Source organism: Manis pentadactyla, chromosome 4 (genome assembly GCF_030020395.1).
Source record: "Manis pentadactyla isolate mManPen7 chromosome 4, mManPen7.hap1, whole genome shotgun sequence".
In the NCBI taxonomy this organism is placed as follows: domain Eukaryota; kingdom Metazoa; phylum Chordata; class Mammalia; order Pholidota; family Manidae; genus Manis; species Manis pentadactyla.
In genome coordinates this window covers 58,195,237-58,212,416 of record NC_080022.1, presented here as the reverse complement: position 1 = coordinate 58,212,416, position 17,180 = coordinate 58,195,237, and the positions used below count along the sequence as shown (strand labels likewise).

Sequence of the window (17,180 nt, the reverse complement as noted above, 5' to 3'; positions counted from 1 at the left end):
AATATCACTTGGAAAAATACTATCACTTTCCACCTTAAGGTCATATTTACTTTAGGTCATTCTTCTCTTCGGGTGAGCAAGGAAAGATAATACATGCATTTATGTATATTTCTTTTTTTTTGTTCTCTTACCATGAGAACATTTCTTTCCTCTTCGAAGCTTCCTTTATTGTTCTCTCTAACACAACTCAATGCTTTGGTGTGAAGTTTCTAGACAGGTATTTTTTGGAAGCAAAATAACAATTTGCTGTTTATTTTTGAGTCTTTCTAAAACCTCATTGTCAAACACCTTATAAAGGCCAGGGTAGCCTGGAGTGACAAAGGCCCCCGGGGCCCAGTGTCTCAGAGCTGAGGTTATTGAATGCGGCGCCAACATTCCTCTGTATAGAGGTGTCTGTAGGTGAGAATGGACAGCAAATAAGCAGAAGTCATCAAATGCAAAAGAATATATTGGAGTTTGTTTATAAATATGGATTCAATTTATTGTTTAGTCATTATTTCGGTTGATTGACCTCAGAGTGATGGTCATAAGACAGAACTATGTAGACCAGTTATTGATCAATAGCTATTTGCTTCTCTGAAAAACAGATTGAAAAAATGATAGCCGAGACTTCCAAATGTATTTAAAAGGTATATTAACTTAATGTTTTATGATGTATAAACTAATAATAAGATAAACTTGCTTTATTTTCCCTGTGTCTTATGACACTGAATATTTAGGATTAATTATTCTGTGAAACTGATGAAAATGGGCTGAAGAATACATTCAAGATTAGGCTTTCAAAGCCGTGTGTTTCTAAGTAATTGCATGACAACTATTTGCCCGCACTGGCACTCAGAAAGCCATGCTATTTACGGCAGAGACTCGTGGGGTATGGCCACACAGAGCAAAGCAAAACATGAAATTCAAGTTTACTAACTAAAGTAAGAATCCACTTGAAGCTGGCAGTATATTACAGAAGTCTGTGCTTGCAACAGAGAAATTAGGCATTGTTATCTGTTTTACAGAAGAGTTCCTCACTACCTTTCCATTTAAATAATAAGCATGCTAAGGAATTTGAGGTCTGAGTTGATTTGCAAGGTTGGATTTTGGCCAGTAACAACTGTGACAACTAAGATGTACCTAATTCTCATTTGTACCTTCTATTGATTTTATACTGGTAGGATTTTGGAACATTGTAGTGAACAGCCACCTGTGGAGCCGATTTGAATGACAGTTCCATTTCTCGTGTACTAACTAAAGTACACAAGACCTGGGTCAGTTACTCTTTCTGTTTCAGTTTCTTCATCTACAATGTGGAGATGTTAATAAACTGTATTTTGTAGGGCTGTTACAAAGACTTAATGAGTCAATATTTGTAAAACATCTAGATAGTGTCTAGCCCATGATAAATGCTACGCAAGTGTTTTTGAATAAATAAAAATATTGCAGAAGCAAGTATAATATCTTCCAATTAGATATCATTCTGATTCCTCACTTTGCTCAGGGAACTGATAACTGTCTTACCTGTGTTACCCCAGGATTTGCACATACCTTGAATATGATACAAATCAGGCTCTACTATGTATAGTGGAATCCACATCTGCCTCTCCTGTTATGTGTGAGCTCCTCAAACAAATATATTCAAGGTCATTGAATATATCATATTATCTTTATAACCCTGACATTAGCACAGTTTCTGGTTCACAGAGGTGTATTTGTAAAATGTTTTTTTAACATATCAATAAATAGAAGATGTACATGCTTTTCTGTTTTGTGTCTATGATGATAGAATAAATGTATTCTTTTGATAAGAGAAGAAAGTATTTTTTCCCTAATCTTTTGCCAGATTTTCTCCTTTTTTGTGGTTTCAGGCTTTTTCAAAAGAGAATAAAGTTTTTTGTTCTAGTTGCTTTTGAGATCATTTTAAGAAATGTTTAATGTCAGTTCAAAAGAGGAATAAAATTGGCTCTGGGAACACACATCTAAATCTCAGTGGTGGCAGAATCATTACAAATCTAGCTGCCCTGGCTTCTTAGTCCAATGCAAGGAGTTTGGAGTTGGCCATCACCACCAAGAGCTTTGGTTGCCGTGTATGTGTGTGTGTATGTGTGTGTGTGTGTGTGTCTGTGCATGCACATGCTTAAGTGTATGTGTTGTGAATGGCAAGAGGTAGTGTTTTAAGGGAAGTTATTCACTGAATGAAAAAGGCAGGAATAGTCACACTCAATGAGAAAACAACTACTCAGGAGATATTACTGGACTGACTGTTAGTTGCAAAAGAAAATTGATTCTAACTTTCTATAACACTTTATGATTTGCCACTTGCCATTTTCAAGAATTCAAATATGTTCTATGGGAAATCACCTGAACTGAGATTTTTATTTTGTGGAAGAGCTCTGACAATAATAGCAGAGACCATTATCCAGTAACCTGTATGAATAAGGTTGATTTTGCAAAACTAAGACTTGGTATGATGGATAGCATTTTTATTTTCACATAACAATATGAGATATTTAGCTCTTAAAAAATGGTAAATGGGAAGAGATGAAAATTATAATAATCCTAGGAGTGCAAGAAGAATCTTTGATACATTTTACACACCTATAACATTCACAAAAGGTATATGAAATATTTAAAAACAAATTAGTGAAAAACACTTGGTGACTGGACACTCCTAACAAATGTACTTGTGCTTTGAAATACAAACAGTGATATTTGAGATTATTATCAATTAAAATTTATATATAACACAGATACTAGACAACACGGCATAATAAAAACTTACATACCCCAGGAAGCACCTGCAAAGCATTATTATCCATCCATAACTCCCTCAAATTTTGTATTTGATCCATAACTTCAGGCTGGGAGACAGGTAGGGAGAAAGGAGAGGGAAGAAAACCAAATTAGTCTTTCCTTATCATGAAATAAGATGCAATTTCTTGAAGCTGGAACTTGGGAATCTTGTGTGTTAATCCTCTAGGAAATTCCAAGTTCAACAGTCCTGCATCAAGACTGATAGTCCCTGAGGTGGCCAAACTGGGACTGACCTGGAAATAATCAGAGCCACAATAACACACATGAAAAGGCTATTACTTTCCCTTAACACCCTATAATTATTTTTTGTAACATTTATTATACTTTGGTTACTCAAACTGTCAGTCTTCTTCACTGGAGTAAGAGCTTTTGAAGTGTGGAACAATGTTTGTTTTTTAATCCCTGTATCTTCATATCTCCACTGTTTGCTATGGTACGTGGCACACAGTCGGTTTTTATTATTATGTGTGTGTGTGTATGTGTATGTGTGTGTGTATATATATATATATATATATATATATATATATATATATGCACCTTACACACAAATACCTCCCCCAAAACACAGAGGTATTTCATTGCTGTTATGTGATAATACAGTATGAATAAGATCACTCATTTCTTATCCGTTCATTTCCTCAAGAAATAATTATTTGTTGAATAGTGGTGATGCCTACTATGAAGAGGGCACAATGTAGGGTTTATAGTAATTCAAACCCAGTTGCTGCCTTGAAGTAGCTGATGATCTAACTGGGGAGACAAATGCACATAAATAACTAAAATACAAGGAAGCATAAGCATATGGGAGGAAAGAATAATGTACAGCTCAGAGACAGGAGAAAGAGAATATGATCAAGGTATAACACATAGTGCATAAGGAAATACTTTGATTCTCTAAAAAGAAGCTTTCTCTAAATTCTGCCTTCTGGCCAGGAGACTACATGAGAGGACAGAGGTTGCTTTTTCTCATAGCATTCTTTCTTGATTTGTGATGACCTTTTACTGATTTCTCTCCAGAAATTATTCCTGTACCCAATTGTAAGGCTACCTGCTTCCTTTGAATTTGATTCCTTCTTACCACTCCAAGGATGCGACTTAGGCCTAAACTAGTTAGTACATCGTATTGATTGGGCTAAAAGGCTGGACTCATGGGTGGGAATATGATCTATGCAGAGCAGATAGGAAGCAATGAAACTTTGACTAGGATTTCTGGGGAAAAGACACTTACTGTTCTCTGCTAGATTCAGAATAGAATGCTATAGCCCTGGGAGCTGCAGACATGAAGAAAGGGGGAGAGTCTGTTTCAGTTAAAAGATGGATCCTGATACCATTGTATCAGCCTGGAATTAAGTCAGCCTGGAATTAAACCACACCTCAAGTCAGATGTTTTGTCTCTTCCAACTGAAGGAATTATCACTGAAACAAGATACCACCACAGTTTAATAAAATTTAGGATCTAATTAGGAAAACAAGTATATTTTATAACATACTAATGGAAACAATTATATCAATGTTACAATTAGAATACTGGTTACTGTGAGTCAGCAGGAGTTACACACAAATGAAGAGGACTTTAGAGACTTCCGGGATTACTTTGGAGATAGTCTCTGATAACTTCAGCCTGCAACTGTAATGGACCATGGTACTACTCCTGGGAGAAATTTTAGTTATAACATGGATCAAAGTCTAAAGTTAGAGCATGGCATTCTGCTGTGGAATCAGAGGCAAGTGTGAGTAAGTGTGGGGGATTCTTTTTTTGTGTAAAAAAATATTCCCACCCTCAATTATATCATAGGGAACAAGCAGTGAACTACTCTGCCTCTATATTAAATTTGGAAAGGATGGAAAGCATAAATCAAATGCAGGAAGCACACTTTACTGTGCGGAGGGCTGACTAACAACAGCCTATGCATCCTGCAGAATTTAGGAGAATAGAATTACATACCAGGTTAAGTTCCACATAACCTGATGTATGTAAGAAGATGGAAATTAATGTATAAGCTTGGAACAATGAGCATTATTCAGGATAGACTGTGCTGTGGTAAGAAATTAATCCTGAAATCTTATTGGCTTACACAGCGGGCTTACTTCCCACTCCCACTGCATGTCCGCTGTGGGTTTCTGCCCCCATGACTTGGAGTTACCACCATCTTAAGCCAAAGCAGAGAAGAGAGAGTGTGGAAAACTAGCTGCTGCTTTTAAAGACCTTGGGCTGCAGGTGATACATTGTTTAGAACTGCTTATATGACCTCAACTTAAGTTCAAGGAAGATTGGGAAATGCAGGAGCAGTTAATGGAATATTTGTTGAACACCACTGTCCCTGACACACAGTGATGCTGTATGACTAAAAGAATGACAAGAATGAAATTCACAACACTTATATAATTTAGTCATCCCTTTATTCAGTAAGTACTTGGTAAACATCTTCTAAGTCCCAGACACTGAACCAGAGTCATAGCACACGGGATGGTCTCTGCCCTCAAGAACCTGATGGTCTGTTTCTGGAGCAAACATACAAAGAACATATACATGACAGTATGGGAATATGCAGAAGGGAGACCTATCTGCCTTCGTAACTAAGGCAGCCAGGCAAGAATTCATGGAGCTGAGATGAGAAGGAGTCTGTCAGCAGAGAGGACAGGAGGGGAGGCACATTTTAGCCAGAAGAAGATGGGGAGAAACAGCAGGATTTATGAGTGGGTTCAACAGGCAGTTTGCTCTACTAGAGTGTTACATTTGAAACAGGTGACTAGCAGAAAATTAGGCTAACATGAGAGGGTGGAGCCTATGAAGGTCTCACCTTTTGTAAGGCAGAGAAGACTTACACTGTGAGTGAGGAGCATTACCAAAAGATTGTCATTCAGAATTGATACAGATTTGTGTTTTGTAAATACCACTCTGTCCTCCTGGAAAAAGGAAAAGGAAAAACAGGAAAACATACTAAGGCTAGAAATGAAAGGGATAATGAGGAACACAGAGAAGCTGGATTCAATAATTGTTTAGAAGATGAAAGGGGTAGGACTTGGTGACTGGATCTGGGAGTGAGAGAGAGTCCTGCATGTTCACCGTTTCCCAGCACCAGAATACTGAAGTAGATTGGGTGTATGGGAGAGACTGAACTCAGTTTTGATCATGATTACCTCTAGGTTCAATGAGTCACTAGTGGATATGTGCAGGAATCAGATGGCTATTAAAATCTGAAGCTTAGAGAATAGATCTGAACTGATGCAGTTAGGTATCTTGTGGAAGTAGAAACACATGTGGAGAGCTCGGAACATGAAGGGAATCAGAGGTGCGGTTAACTGAGGAAGAAACCCTGGCGAACACTAACACTGGAAAGCTGACGACAATAGAAGGCAAGAGGGAATGGAGTCCAGGAGAGAAAGGGGTAACTAAAGACCCGTGAATAGAGTTGTATTAAGAGTAAAGAAGTGAGCAGGAGTGTCACTTTAGGTAACATTTTGATATTTCCAGAATATCCCACCTGGCCTTAGTGCATCTCCATATCAATATGTGTTTCCAAGGGGTGTAGACAAGTAGTCCATCTCCATATCAATAGGTGATTACTCTGGGGAGTGAGGACATATCTGGACCTGAGAAGTTGGGTGGGGCCCCTTTTTACTGCAGCCAGGTCGCTAGAGAGACACAGACAGCAGAGGTGGATGACTGCTTGTAGGCAATAAACAGGTTTCTCCCACTTATTTCTCCTTTTGACAGATTTCAGTTTCAAAGGGCTGGGAAAATATTTCCCACCCATAGTTACAGTCATACACAAGAGAGCTGCCCAATGAAATAAGAGACTAAAGATGTCCACTCAATTTTGGAAACAGGATATTGATAACCTTAGCAATAGCCATTTTATGTGATAAAGATATTATAGTGGGTTGAAGAGAAATAAGAGGAAAATAAATAGGGCCAATCAGATAGAATATTTTTTGTATAATTTGGGTGAGAGAAGGGGAAAGAAGTTGAGGAGCTAGGAAGAAAATGAGGGAGTCAAGGGAAAAGAAAGCTGATAGGGAGACCCTCACAAAGAGGAACAGATTAAAGACAAATATGGTATAAAACTCATGGAGTAAATTTCCAGAGGTGACAAAGAAGATGGGATTGATAGCACAAGAAGAGGGATGGGCCTTGAATAGGTGTGAGACTCAAGGGAAGATGGAGAGGGTGGTGTCAGTTGCAGCTGGGCATTTTAGGGGGAAGGCTGGGAGTTTCGGGGGGAAGGCTGAGGAGCATGAGTCAGGCCTCAACTTTTCTTCATCAAGTAGGTAGGAAGACAAACTATTGAGCAGGAGTGCACAAGAATTCTGCACACACAGAGCACTTGGGGAGAATCACGCTTCTGGCATTGTTTGAGGGGAATCAAAGGGGAAGCTCAGGGCAGCCAGGATAGCTTTATCAATGGAAATGATTTAATTCTTTGAGCCAGGCTGAGGACTAACAGTCTAGGGAAAAACAGAAGAAGAAACAAGAGATTTCAAGTTTCCATGAAGTCAGAGAAGAGTGTAGTCAAGTGAGAAACTGAGAGAACTAGAAGGATAAACGAGAAAGCCGAAGGAGTTTAAGGTTTCTGAAGTGTTTCCATGCAATTATACAACTCAAGCTGGAACCCCGGTAGAATGAAGTCTTGGTGTGTAGACAGGGAAAGATGCTGCAGGAACACAAGGCTTTATACACCACACAGCTTTCTCCCTTGGCTGTGTTAGGCAAAGTGGCAGATAAAGCTGACCAATTATTACAAAAAATCTCTCTGGGTTCTACCAGGGACCCTAGGCATCTCTGACTATTTGGAAAGGGATTACTAATGCTAACCTATTTTTCTACTTTACTTTAAAAGTTTTTATTTACTTTACTTAGTAACTAGTAAGGTAATAATTGTCCTATTGTATGGATGAAGGATCTGATAATCATTTCCTGAGGAAAATGAGAATGATTTAATGAGTGTTACATAACTGCCACTGGGATGGCTGGTTACTCAGTTCTTCTGGCTCCAAAGATGACATCATGTTATTGTTCAATATTTAAATTCTGAAATAATGAAGAATACTGGTGGTCACAAATGCCCAATAAAATAATGCATATGCTAGATTTCTAAAAAAGGTAATATTTATATTAAGTGTTATAATAAAATAAACCACTGAAGAAATTTCAGTAACTTCCTAGTAATAGCAGAGACCAAATATATTTAGTGGATCAATATATAAGCTGGTTGGAACAAAAGCCACAGCATGAAGATGATGCAGTGGCATTTCATCATAAACAGACACTTTTAAAGTGGGTCTAGGAACTAAACTCAATGGCTTACATCCAACCTAATGCATAAATTGCCTTTTTTCATACTACAGGACCTTCCTCAATTTACAATGGATTACATCCTGATAAACCCATTGCAAGTTGAAAAATACTCTAAGTTGAAAAAATGTAACCTAGCCTATGGAACAACATAGCTCAGCCCAGCCTACCTTAAAGGTGCTCAGAGCACCTACATTAGCCTACAGTTGGAAAAAATCATCTCACACAAAACCTTTATTTTAATAAAATATTGAGTATCTCAATGTGATTTATTGAATACTGTCCTAAAAGTGAAAAACAGAGTGGTTACATGAGTGCAGGATGGTTGTAAGTGTATCGATTGTTTATCCTTGTGATCACATGGCTGGGAGACTGGGAGCTGCGGCTGGAGAGAGTGATCAGAACTTCTTATCACTAGTGTAGGAAAAAATCAAAATTCAAAATGCGACCTGTGATTTCTACTGAATGCCTATTGCTTTCACACCATTGTCAAGTTGAGAAATCTGGAATTGAACCAAGGTCGGTGACCACCTATACCTTATTCCATGACAAAGTCAATCATTTCTATTAAAAATGAGTGAATTAACTCAAGAATGTCTTGACATATTCAATGCTGGTGACGGTGCTATGAGCTGAGAACTCAAACTGCTTTGAGGATTATAAATAAGGGTAGTCTTTTAGGAAAACATTTTGAATTATGTATCTCATGTCTTGAAAATGTTTATATCCACTTATAGGCAGCTATCCTAATGGAATGATCTGGAAACCATGCCATAGGAGAAATGGCTAAAATAACTCAAACTGTTTAGGCTGGAGAAGAGATGTAGGCATAAAAGACATCTGCCTTTGAATATCTGAGTGTTGTAAGGAGAGGGGCTGGATTTGTCCTATCTTCATCTGCAATTCAGAACTAGCATCAATGAGGAAAGTTGCAGGAAGGTAGATGTAAGTAAGCATCACACAAGGAGTGACATTTTCCCAGTTAGATTTGTCTAAAATGAAGTAGTCTAATTTCCTGTAGGATATAGCGAGTCTTCTAGCAAATGAATACATAACTCCCTAAAAAGTTATAAACAATAGGAATAAAACAGTAACAAAAAAAGGTAACTTCTATTGGATACTTACTACAGCAAAGCTTTTCAAAGGGTTTTTACATAAATTGTTCTCACTGAATCTTTTCAGGGAGGTAGGTACTACAATTGGCCAGGCGGTCAGCAGAGTGGTTAAGAGCACGGTTTCAGGAGCAAGACTGAATTACTGAGTTCAGATCCATATTGCCATAAAATCTTCGTTTGGGTTCCTTAGATGCATGGCAGTAGTATTTTCCACATGAGGATTATTGCCATAGGAGTGTGGGCACATGAGTATTGCTCTAATGAGGATTAACCGCATTAAAACATTCAATGTGCTTAGAACACTGTCCGATTTTAAGTGCTAGTATTCAATGCTCAGGGAACATTAGCTATCATCCCCACTTTATGGACAAGGAGATTTAGGCATAAAGAAGCAAATTACTGTGCCCAAAATTATATGGTTAATACATGGGGAAGACAAAAGGCTGATTCTGAAGTTTTATAAACTATAATGAGTAAAGTTCAAAAGGAAAGAAGTATTGCAGAGGAAAGTTGTATGTGCTTCCTAGCACAATACAACTTGGGCAGGCAGCCTGAGAATGAAGATGCAAAAGGAGATCAGATGCTAAAGACAGACTTTCATTCATTCAACATATCTATTCAGTTTGTATTTACTAGGAATCTATTATATACCATACCATCGAGAAACAGTGGAAAACAAGGCAAACCTACCGTAATGGAGATTACACTCTGGTATTTCATGTTTCCTAGGGTGGGACCCATAAAATACTAACAATTGGACAAGGAAAGTAATTCTGGTTTCATAATTTCCACATTCAGTACTACTCTCCGTGTAGATTGTAAGTTTTGATGACCTTTTTCAAATCTAAATTTAAGAGTGAAAACTATAACACATACACTCTCAACTCATAATTCAAACTAATATTCTTACCTACTTTCACCAAAAAGCCACAGCCACTTTGCTCTTCTACCCTGTACCTACACTGCAGCAGGTGGGCCATTTCCTTAAATCCACTCTTGCTTGAAATAGTTTCCCCATTTTTCAAGAACAAAGCCCAGATGTCTTTACTATATCCTGCAAAACAATTCTTATCCAACCCTCTGCTTTCTCTACACCCTCATTCAAACTTCAAGGAAAACCTAACTCTGCTGTTCTTAAAGGCACCATGCTTTATCTTGCAGTCTTTCCTTTGCAAATGTTCTCTAAGCCTGTTCACCAGATGCTTGATTGAGTTGGTTATCCTTCCTTCTGTGTTGCTACCCATATGGAAGCACTTTGCCTATTATACCTGGAGCTCCTTGAATCAGGGAACTGAATCTTGTTTTATCTTTCTATGGCAACTTGTGCATGCTAGTGCCTCCAAAATTCCATCTGACTTGAACAAAATACAGGATCTGCATTCATAATCAATCTTTTCCTCTACTCCATCTCAGCAACTCCCTCCCAATACCCCACTTAAACTTCACCATCACAAGTATATGTATGCCCTCTGAAGTCTCAGGTGCAAACACGGCACTGCCTGACCATCAGCTCTTAGGTTTCCAGGTCACTTACTCCAGTATCCCAGAACTCCCCTGTAGCAATTATTGATGTGACATATCACTGACATGATGCTAAAGTCAGACAATCAAGGATAAATAGCAAATCAAGGATGAAAAAATAATATTAAATGTAGAAATGGAAATCTTACATTAGAGCCCAGTTGATTAAGGAAATGCTATGATTTTAAGTATTTTCAGAATAAAGAATTTGCCGTTGCCAATGCAATTTTAAATTATAGAATTAGGTGATGTGTAAGTGTTTATTAGTGAAAATCATAATTATAGTAAACTACATAATTTCTATGTTATACCTTTTATCTCTATCTCATTGACGTTTGAAATGTTGAAAATGTGTACATATTTTCATATACTTTTGTATATATATACTTTTAGATACACCATATTCTATAATTTACACATTCTTATGAGCTATTCACTGAAAATATCTAAAACTATTTTATTTCTTCTGTATCAGACAAATATATTCTCCAATACAGATATTTCACTGAATGAAAAAAAAATCTGAGTCTGTTTTTAAAATTACCAGTTAGTCAAGGCCCTAACGTGGATTAATTTATAATAGCAGTGAAAAATGTTCTTAATGAAACTGCTAAGATGTATATTAGAATCTCTATATAGCATTAGTCATATTTTCTACAGATACTGGAAAACTTTTTGTATTACTACTTAATAACATTATTGGATTTTATTTATTAATACAGTGAAATTTAGTCATTTGGCAAACCAATAACCTGAAATCTCTTTACCCTGTTAGTTCCACACTCATTATTGTGAGCTTCTGGAGCAGGGCTTGCATCTTTGAATCTGTAACACTTAGCAGTGTGCCTGTTGCAAAAATACCAGCAATGACCCTTGAAGGTCATAAAGACGTACTGCAAAATTGAAGTGCCTTCTGAATCATAAAAGACTAGTTCTATTCAGAGTAATTTCAATGTAATTCCAAATTCAAATTCTTTGAAAATCAGTAACCAGTATCTAGTGTAATTAGTTCTCTAATAAACTGTAAAATGAACAATTACTTGAACAGAAAATAACAGAAATTATGTCGCCAGTCTGCTAAACAGTAAGAGTTGCATCAGATAAGAAACTGAACTGTCCAGTGTGCCTGCATTATCTTTTCTGCCTGAAAGTCAGTACATGATAAGGCAGGTCATTATGTCTTAGGTCAGTATCTTAAACTTTTTCAGAATAAGTGAGGACCTGTCTTAAAAATTACAGATCTTCCAGTGTGAAGACTATTTTGTTATGTGTTTTGTAGCAAGAGTAACTCATTAGAGACAGGCAAGAACGGAGTCCAGAGAAGACTCATTCCTATTTGGGTTCCAAAGTCATCTTGTCTTCAGTGTGTGTTATTAGGGAATGCTAAAAAAGGAGTCATCACCACCTCTAGCACCTAGCCTAGTGAATGGGTGATAAACATTTGTAAAGCAAAAAAAGAAAAAGATTAGTATTATCTGTAGAAGCCTTTAATCTTGCTGTGGCTCAGTCTTCCCATTAGAGAAGTGGAAACCCCTATGCTTATCCTACTTTACTTCACTGTGTGGTAATGTTAGGTACATTGGTAAAATTTTGTGTGTTAACGTCATGGGTCTTTAAACTGCATGGGTCTTTAAACATAAATTTTTTGAACACTACTAGAGTTCCATGGGTTAAATAGAATTTGAGTTATTAATTTACATATTTTAATTTTATCTTTGCTTAATATGTTATAGTTTATTACTCCTGGATATGTTATCTTCTATTTTTACACATATTCTACTATTTACTCATCATAAGTATAAGTTGTATACTTATTCTCCATTAAGGATCAGATCAGAACACAAATGGCACCAGTATTGCTGGATATTTATTATATTCGTTTTACCATATTCCACATAAACAATATAAACCGGTAAAGAAAATTTGTAACATTCTACAAAAGTTATCCCTAAACCTGGTTATGCTAATATTTATTATTGAAATAACAACAACAACAATAATAATAATAACCTAACAACTTTAATCTCATTGTTATTATTCAAATGTATTTATTCTTAAATATTCTAATTGGCCACTTCTAAAAATTTGATAAGTAATTGCCAAGCACCAACCTCATGTCCAGCACTCTGTTATGGAGTACAGGGGCATGGGCATGTGGGAGAGGGGAAACTCAAGAGTATTATACTATAATCTCAGATAAAATATAGATACAGGCTAATGGAGAAAGATTCTGGATCCAGAACCCAATACTGTGATAAAAATTACAGTAGTACACAAGGCTAAAGGAAAACAAAATGAATTGAGGAAAATAATGTTAGTCTACCTGACAAAATATTATATAGTAATTACTGAGAGAATAAAGTCAATTATTTCTTTGGCCAGATTTTAACATTTCATTGTTTCCACATTTGCTCTAAAGCTCTTTAAAAGTCTCAGCTTTATTTTTGCTGCACAAATTCTAGCATGTGAATTCTACCAATAAGTTATATATTTTTTATTAGATTTATACAACAGTTGAATGAGCTGTTGTTCACCAGGGTATATTAATTTGTCTATATGGTTCTACATCAGTACACCCAAATTATCCTTATTGCTACTGTGTTGATTCCTTTATTAACCCCCATTTGAAGGCTAATTGCTGCTATGTAATTTAGTAAAAGTATAATATTTATTGGTGCAATCTACAAGGATCAAGGTTATGTAATTTGAAATTACATGCTCAATTGTTTTGCTTGTCACTGTAAAAAATTTGGTATGTCTTACCAGACAAATTTTATATTACAATGGAGCAATGAGTTTTGAGGTTATAACTCGAATCAGTTTGTACTGAATCAACTTTAAATGAGATATATTCTTATCTCTATAATCTTGCCTAATATTTATAATTCAGGAACTCCCTAAGATTGTCCTTACAGACTTTTACCTTACTGACTTAGCTTTCCACCCACATTTTTTTTGAGTCCCTCTCAACCTGTATTGCCATCACTGTTTACCCATCATGCTCCTTCCTGCTCCCTCTTCTGCCAAGAGTTCTCTTTGCTTAGTTATTTTCCACTCATCCTTTAGATTTCAATTCAAGATCACTCCATCAGGAAAGTTCTTGTATGGCCAAATTCCAGTAGAGGCTCCTCAACACTCATCATGGCTGGAATCTTACATTTTTCAGTGTATTTAATTAATATTTGTTTCCTCACTAGACTATAACCTCCATGGTGGTAGGGATTATTTTTGTTTTCACTTTATTTTTGTTGAAGGAGAGCCTGACATAATGATCAATAGATGTATTCAATGACTATGTAACATATATCAAGCTCTGTGCTTAGTGTAGGGGATGTAACAGAGAATAAAATAGTCATAGAGCTGTATTCATTCATTCAAGAGTAGTTGAATGAGTGAATGAATAATAACTTGTAGCAATAATTATTCTATATCAATAATGAATCTTTCAATTTGTATCATGCATATGGTGCTTTACCATTAATGTTCTGTAATAATGCTTTGCAAGTAGTAGTTTGCTAGTGACTGTTTGCCAGATTGGTGTATGTACTAATATTCAAGTTCATTAATTATATCTGCATAGGTTGATGCTGGCTATGTCATAACTAAAGGGATATATTTTAACTGCAAATTTATTATCCTTTTTGTGACAAGTTAATCTTTTCTTCATGTGTGGACACACTATTTTTTTTTAAGTTCTGCTTTATCATTATTATGGTTATTTAATATTCAAATTACATTAGCAAGTCAATAAGGGATTTTGCTAAAAATGTGAACTCTTATCAACATGATATGAAAAAATAGTTGCCCAGATTTCAACTTGTAACATATGTTTTGGTCTATTTTTTTTCTTTTTCATATGGAGTTGTGAACATTTGCTTGGGCAGGTTAATTCTGTACTAAAGTTTGTACTTCTATGTGTGCCATGCTTCCCAAGTCAGCTCTGTAGATTTCTGTTGGTCATTGAGCACATCAAAACTACTTATTTTTGCTTTTATTAAATTAAAATTAAAATAAAAGTTCTGCTAATAAAAGTTTGTTTTATGTAGTGTGGCGGGGTGTAGCCAGAAGAACCTTTGTCCTTGTGGAACTAATCTAATCATCAACCCTCAGCATGCTTGTGGTCCCTCATCTCCATCCATTCATATGATCCTGCCAATCTCCTGGCCAGGATGCTGTTTTCCCACCCCACCTATCCCCACCCAACTCACTCTCCAAGGTCTGGCACGTCCTGCTCCATAGGGAAAGCTTTTTAAAATTACACCAGTCACCAGTCATCCTGTTAACACCAATTCCTCAGTGTTTGAGAACCTGTTGTGTTCAAATAGCCAGACCATATATTTAGAGGAAACACAAAGATTAGGGACTCCATGTCTTTACCTTATGATGCTATTATTTAAGGGAGAAAAAAGTTAGTATTCATTCAACACATACTTATTAACTGGTGATCATTTTCAAATTTACCATAGATAAAAATACTCTGAGGAGCTTAATAAAATATAGGTTCCTGGGCTCCACATGAAACTCCCAGATGAGAATTGCTGAGAGTTTAACCCAGGAATCTAAATTTTTAACAAGCATGGATGGTAATTTGAGGATGCTTCTATAGTATATAGTGATTGGATATAAAGGTTATTAAGATGAGTGCACAGATTCTCTGCCCTCAAGGAGCCCACATCCTGGTTGGAGCAGGGGGTTAATAACAATACAAGTCAAATATCATGTAATTATCACATTAAAAAATAGAAGAAGCTTGTGAGATGGTTTCAGGGGCCATAGGGAATGGAAAGTCAATATTCTGGATGTACTGAAACTATAAATTAACCTCCTTGGGTTCTGAGGGATTAAAATACCTTTATGGATAATATTCACCAAGCATTAGAGGAAGGAGAAAGGGAGGTGTGTGCTGCAGTTATGCACCTACATGGATGGCGACAACTAAGGCACAGATAAGAAAGAAATGGGTGTGGCAGACATCTTTTTATAGAGGGATTTATTGGAGGGGAAGATTATTTCCACCTCGTAAAATCAGGCAAGTTTTGAGGAGGTGCTGCATTTAAACTGGGCCTTGAGGAAAAGATAAGCTTTACAAACTACAATATAGAGATGAGGCTAGGGAAAGCAAGGCTATTCCAGAAGAAAGAATTAGGACCGTCAAGAAAACGGAGGCAAGAAAGCAAGCTACATGTACCAACCAGTACAATTTGGCTTAGTGAAGGGTATGAGAGGGATAATTTCTCTTTTTTCTTGTAGTTGTGGATTTAGGGAAACACTAGAAAGATAAACTGGATGTGATTTTAGGAAACCTTGAGAACCAGACCTCAGAGTAGCATTTATTCTTTGCACAGCTCACTTTTTATGCCTTTTCTCCACAGCAAACATACACTTCTCTTGAAGACAAAGGCATGTTTCATTACTGCTTTATCAGTCCCTTAGAATGGAGTGCCATGTCTGGCACACAGTAGGAGTTCACAAAATTTCTGTTGACTGATTAAGAGAGATCATTTTTATTCTTAAATGGAGGATCATGTGCCACTGGTGTTTTCTCTGGTTTGTTGCTGCCACAGTAAGCATACGAGGAGACTGTCACTGTTACAATTCCAGAGGTCATGAGCAAGGATGTTGGAGGTGTCTAAAAGGGAATAATATAGTCTAGCCCATTAGGAACTTTATGACAGATGCACACTTCTTTTTCATTTTCTCCACATGAACTATAAATATTTTCTTAAATTTGTATTCCTGTCTTGTTAACATAATACCAAAATGTGCACCTGGAATGGAAAGAAATAATTAACTTCTCTGCAGTCAACAGTTTGAACATTTAAAAAGTAATGACTGATTGTTGTAGTGTTATTTGGCCCACAACTTTAAGAAGAAATATTTTATTTTGTTTGGGTGGGTTTTTTTTTAGAGTTAAAGAACTGGCTCTCAAATTCTTTATGGATTGTGTGGCTATTGAAGAGGGTTGTGAAAAGTTTCATGAGAAAAGTCATGACCCCTAATCCACCCCTATAATAAATACATATGTCTAAGATAATGATTATACCCAAACAAGGAAAAAATATTTACTGGAAACCTACCATGTGTATAAAAATATTTTAGGTTCTGGAATACACTGATAAACAAGAAAGGCATATTCCCTGATTTTGTGAAACTTAAATTCTAATAAGATCTAATAGTTTGGTTCAATTATTGCAATTACAATAACAATAGCAAAAACAGTAATAACTATTGTATATTATCTTAAAGTTTGTAAAATTCTTATAAATCTGTGGTGTTATTTTTGACAACTCGCTTTCCTTCTGATTCTATACATTTTCCTCTATTTTTATCTTTCCATAGCGTCAACTATGTCAGTGATTTTCAGATCTCTTTCTCTAGCTCAGACACATTTACTAACTCCCAGATCTGTATTTCTAACTCTTTTAGGCATATCCACCTGTGTTCCAAAG

General features: G+C 36.4%; 1 protein-coding gene across 4 annotated transcripts in view; it reads right to left on the bottom strand.

The window, feature by feature from the left end:
• The window catches only part of LRRC7 (leucine rich repeat containing 7), a 496,164-nt gene that overhangs the window by 132,896 nt on the left and 346,088 nt on the right, over positions 1 to 17,180 (bottom strand). For all 4 annotated transcript variants that reach the window (XM_036890160.2, XM_057500317.1, XM_036890162.2 and 1 more), the window contains exon 9: positions 2,772 to 2,846. In XM_036890160.2, the coding sequence (XP_036746055.1) occupies positions 2,772 to 2,846 (75 nt within the window). The remainder of the gene's footprint in view (positions 1 to 2,771; positions 2,847 to 17,180) is intronic.